The sequence below is a fragment of the Plasmopara halstedii genome (assembly GCF_900000015.1).
Source record: "Plasmopara halstedii genome assembly, contig: Scaffold_650, whole genome shotgun sequence".
NCBI lineage: Eukaryota > Oomycota > Peronosporomycetes > Peronosporales > Peronosporaceae > Plasmopara > Plasmopara halstedii.
In genome coordinates, this window is record NW_020187567.1 from 1,227,972 (window position 1) to 1,233,243 (window position 5,272).

Sequence of the window (5,272 nt, forward strand, 5' to 3'; positions counted from 1 at the left end):
TCCCAGCTGCTTTATGGCAGAGAGAAAATTGTGAAGCGATCTAAATTTATTAGCAAATAATGGCATTCTATTTTAAACTAAAATATCAAATGCCAAAGAAAAGACTTCTCCTATGAAAAGCAGAGAAGATAGATAGTCTCATTCAGTTTCGTATATGGCTTTTCTCTGGTGTCTATTTCTAAGCTGTGTCAAATATCTACAAAGCCATCTGTTTCTGAGTATTTTTTGAAAAGAGGTAGAAACGAGCCCTAAATAGACACATTTTCATAGCAGCGTGAGTGAGGATAGTGTGTGAGGATAGGCTCACCCGCGAGGAAGCGACATTCCCGCTAACAATCAGACGACATTATGACACACTTGCAATATACGTCCCATCAATACGAGGCACTTGTGACCACAGCCATGGCCTTAAGGAAAAGGCCCTCATTTCTGGTAAAGTGAGGGTCCGTCTTCAATATATGCTGCACTACCTTGTTTAGTTTGTAGTACTCTTGCTGTGAAACAATAAATGGAACAATTTTAAAGTCTTTATCTCTTGATGGGACACCCGTATTTACATTTTTGCTGTGCTCGAGTTGTATTAGATGTAAAGGAGTACCAGTCTCTGTAATTTGAATTCGGTGCCTCCTCTACTCCCTTGAATGTTGAGTTCTGTAATTATGTGAAAATCACGTATGTTTGGTTCAGTGCGACAGCAGCTGTCTACTTCAAAATTTGTTTTGCTGTCATTAATGCGCCATCTCAAGCGTCTAGCGCTATTTGCTTCCTTCACAGTCGTGGCGGCCGCCACAGACTATCAGCCAGGAAGCGGTGATCGTATGATTTGGGAAAATGACTGCAGCTATCATGGAAACACCTACCGCCTAACGTTTGGGAACCCATCCACGTGTGCAACTTTATGTGTGGACGACTTGCAGTGCACACATTGGACATGGAAAAAGAAACATGGCGGTACTTGCTGGCTCAAAAATGGCAATGATTTAGATAAAATTACTAAGCAAGACGCAAAATGCGGCTTCATAGTGTTTCGGGACACAGATATGGAAGGCCAATTTCAAGCACCAGCCCAAATTTCTAAAGTTCATTCCAGCAACGGCCTTACCACCGCTGAGATGAAGGAGATGCTTGTCCGAATTAACACTTACCGAGCCCGAAATGGCCTATGCGCGCTCGCCATTAGCAAGCGATTAGAAGCAGCAGCATTTCTTCACTCGAAAGATCAGGCTAACCATTGCACAATGACGCACACTGGCTCGAATGGATCGCACTTAAGCGATCGTATTAAAAACCAGGGCTACTACTATTCAACGGTGGCGGAGAATGTAGCTGCTGGGCAAACTTCTGTAGAATCTGTAATGACCTCATGGTGGAATTCGCCAGGTCACCGTGCCAATTTGCTAAACAAGAACGTGACGAATGTCGGTTTTTCCAAAGTAGTGAACAACAATTGTCACAACTACGCAACGTACTGGACACAGGACTTTGGCGTCCTCATGCAAGCGGCTGCAGAGGATTTTGAGGTATAGTGGATTACTGTTTGTTCAGAATCGACCTTTTGTGGTTGAGATCCACCATGATGCTAGCAGCTAATTGCACTGATAATATGGTTAATGACAGGAGTAGCAGCGCAAATGTATATCTAATTAGAGCAAAAGCAGCCTAGAGAATGCTATGGCCATTCTCACTAAGTTACAATCCGCGATGTTGAATGTTTCGACTTTCGACAGATGGTGCAACTCTTAGAATTCTTCAGGTGATATTAGTCCTTTTAAAATCTATAGTCACAACTGGCGCTACGACGAGTGAGTGGGTGGCATAGGTTGCACATTCGCGGCTCATTCGACAACCGCAATTAAATATTTAATTGCTTTTGCTATTGACCTTGAGTTATACAAGCTTACTGATACAGATCAATTACTACTTAACTCCGGATGTTTTGGACCACGCCTTTCCATATTCGCAATATGTAGCGTTCAAGAGGTCACGAAGTATAGCACACTGTGTCAGTCGGCACTTTCTATACAAGAAAAAAGTAGTCGGTGTCTTAATGACCTAATTGTATCAGAAAGAGCCACAATGGCATCGACAGACTCTATGACAATGCAGCAACCAGCTGTTCACCAGTTTAGCGTAGCGCTTTTGTAGAGCTACAAAGCAATGAGATTGAGGGGTGAGTGCCTGATCGAACTAATGTCTGTCCTCTCCGTCACTCATCAATTGTCGAACACCAGGTCTTTACAGCGACTATGTTTCATATTCGTGCATGCTTGCTGTTTACTATCGTCGTCGCAGTAGAATCAGTAGACTCTTCCTCAGCGTTCCGAATCGGCAGTCAAGGCCGCGTCATGTGGCAGGATGATTGCGACCTATATGGCAACGACATTAAATCGATCCGCGGCATCCCTGACATCTGCGGTGATCAGTGTGTTGGCAACTCAGAGTGTACTCACTGGTCTTGGACGCACTTTGATGGTGGCACCTGTTGGCTAAAAAGTGGCAAGTCAGCCACCGTTTCAATGTTGAGGGGCTCGAACTGTGGCTACGTAATTGATCGCTTCACATGCTCCGACTCGATCACAACAGGCAAACAAAGCACAGAGCAGAATGCTGTCGAGAAGACGTATACGAGTGGTCAAGTGACGCCCGGGTCAGGTTTGACTTGGCATTCCTGGTCGTCCTTTTCGAACTTTGGGAGCCAAAATATAGCACCCAAAACCGGATTTACTTTTGAGGCGCCAGCTCCCCCAAGTTTCCAGACTGAGCAAACTGATCCAACTCCTAAGACGCCAGCTCCCCCAAGTTTCCAGACTGAGCAAACTGATCAAACTCCTGAGGCGCCAGCATATCCAACTTCTCAGACTGAGCAAACGGATCTAACCCCGCAAACGTCGTCCGACAATGGACTTACCAGTGCCCAATCATCAGAAATGCTGGGCTCTTTAAATTCATATCGCGCTCAAAACGGACTTGCCGCATTGACTATCGACTCTCAACTTACGGCAGCTGCCTTAGTTCACTCAAAAGATCAGGCCTCGCAATGTGCAATGTCGCACGATGGTTCGGACGGATCCAAGCCTTGGGATCGAATTAAAGCTGCGGGCTATGACTGGTCTGTTGTTGCGGAGAATGTAGCAGCTGGTCAGGCCAGTGTTCAAGAAGTCATGACGGCATGGTGGAATTCTCCGGGTCACCGAGAAAACATTTTGAAGAATGACGTTACAAACGTCGGATTCGCATTTGTATCCACCACTTCCTGTAGCGAATTCAAGACGTACTGGACGCAAGAATTCGGCGCTAGGTAGAGATTCATTTCGGATATGCATGGCTATGTGGAGCTGTATTCATGTTGCAAGATTGATTGTAAGTCTTGTAGTGAGAGTTTATGTTGTATAACTTTTAAAAGTGATGTAATCAAACATCATATATCGTTACCGTATCTACGCTTCTTGTCAGCGTGCAATTGAGTGGTCTTGGGTGTTCGTGCGCGCCGTGAGCGGCATGTGTAGTCGTGAGTGAATTGTTGCCAGCAGTATTTGGAATGGCTACCTTGTCGAACATATCGAGTTTAATCGATATGCTTTTTAGAAAAAAAGCATTTTTATCAAGAATGAAACTCACTTCCTTTAAATATAGCTAAAAAGGCCAAAAGTAGTCTCATTCTAAATGCAGAAAAGGCATATGTAGGTGGATTAATTCACAAACTCCTCCGTTCAAAACGTAAACTGTGTTTTATTTACGGCAGAGCCTAAATCTAAAGGTTTCCCTATTTAAATAGCAAAACCTAATTAATATACGTTAACTACTGGCAGTCCCGCCACGTAGTGGCTTCATGCAGCGGGGCTGCCGTAGCTCATTGCTTTGAGGAAGCTAAGCTAAGGTCACCGACCTTATGTTCGCTTTACAATGGCCAGTACAAATGTAGCGGATCGCAATCCACTGCCTCCAAGAGTATGCAAAACCTAAATTAAAGTAAAGAAGCTCTTTTATTTAAAGTTGAAGCTGTTCAAGTGTCTTAAGCGCGGCAGAGCCGCCAATATCCAAAAATCTTAGGTTTTCCAAATTATTGTAGTAGCACCTGATTTATATAGTAAAATCTAATCAAAATGCAGCACTACTGGCAATCCTGGCACGTAGTGGCTTCTTGTTACGGTGTAGCCACACCACTGAGTTTTGACACCAACTTGTGTAATTCACACCCATGTACGGTCACACCATCTTGTGTGATCCGCCCTTTCATACAAGGGTACGTGTAACCCCGTCACACTCTCCCCCATCAGAATTGTGAAAATCCACAATTCACACATAATTGTCGCCTCATCGAGGCTCGCGTGTCTGAGAAACCGTTACTTCCTTAACCACATCCTTCAAAATTCTTTAAGCCCTGTGTCAATTACACGCGAACCACCCAGCCTAGCTGGTTCTGAGAACGCCCGCGGGCAAAGCCCTTCTTCTTTTTGTGCACGGGTTGCATCTTCGGTCGATACGTCCACGGCTTCCGGAAGTACATCCCAAGCCCTCGGCAACCGAGCGCCACACACCGCGCCCGCCCCGGGCGTTTTTTCTTGTCGATGAGTTAAAGGAAGTCGAATACAAGTCGGATATACATTTCCCGACATGGGAAGTCGAGGAGGATGAGGTGCGCCAACGGCGCGACGTGAGCCCAGCTCGAACCATACGGGCACCGTGTCCATTCAAGGACCTCTCGACTTCCAATGGAAGTAGTATTGTTACCATTTGCCTCGACGAGGCACAGGAGCAGCAATTAAAGGCTGCCCACAGGGCAGCTCTCATGTGCTCGTATCTACATTTGGTCTAGACCCTCGTGAAGCGTATGGCTTCCATTCGGCGGATCTCGCTACTGAAGCAAATGACGCGATCACTCGATCGTTAGGCATCTACGTAGTCGGGTCCTCGGCCACCACACAAGCTGGCTTGACCAGTGGAAAGCTCTCCGCGCTCGCTTCTTGATACCTCAAAAAATTTCAATGGATAGGTTTCGCGATCAACTTCGAGCTCAAAGAAGACGCGCTCCTGTACCCGTGATGCGGAATATTCCTGTTGTTCTTGCCCGATGTGAAACCGCTGCAGATGATGAGAAGCTCTTTGAGCGACGGGTGCAGCGGCACCAGAAACTTTCCTCGCTGTCTACCTTACAGCGAAGCCACAAGAAAGTGGACGTTCGCGCTGAGTGTCATCTTTGATTTGAGTTTGCGGAACTCAAGGCGCAACGCCGTCTTCCTGTGTTTTGTCGCCCTGCGACACATGAAATCAT

The 5,272-nt window shown here is 45.9% G+C and overlaps 2 protein-coding genes across 2 annotated transcripts; both read left to right on the forward strand.

Annotated features, from left to right (window-relative positions):
• Positions 1 to 731: 731 nt before the first annotated feature.
• Positions 732 to 1,623, forward strand: PHALS_12879 (CAP domain; the record flags this gene model as incomplete). The annotated part of the gene is made up of 2 exons (XM_024728518.1): positions 732 to 1,520; positions 1,618 to 1,623. 2 exons carry the CDS (start codon positions 732 to 734, stop codon positions 1,621 to 1,623), a joined length of 795 nt encoding a protein of 264 aa, XP_024578987.1.
• Positions 1,624 to 2,246: 623 nt separating this feature from the next.
• PHALS_12880 (CAP domain) lies at positions 2,247 to 3,302 on the forward strand (the record flags this gene model as incomplete). The annotated part of the gene is made up of 1 exon (XM_024728519.1): positions 2,247 to 3,302. The coding sequence occupies one exon, from the start codon at positions 2,247 to 2,249 to the stop codon at positions 3,300 to 3,302; it is 1,056 nt and encodes a 351-aa protein (XP_024578988.1).
• Between the last annotated feature and the right edge of the window lie 1,970 nt (positions 3,303 to 5,272).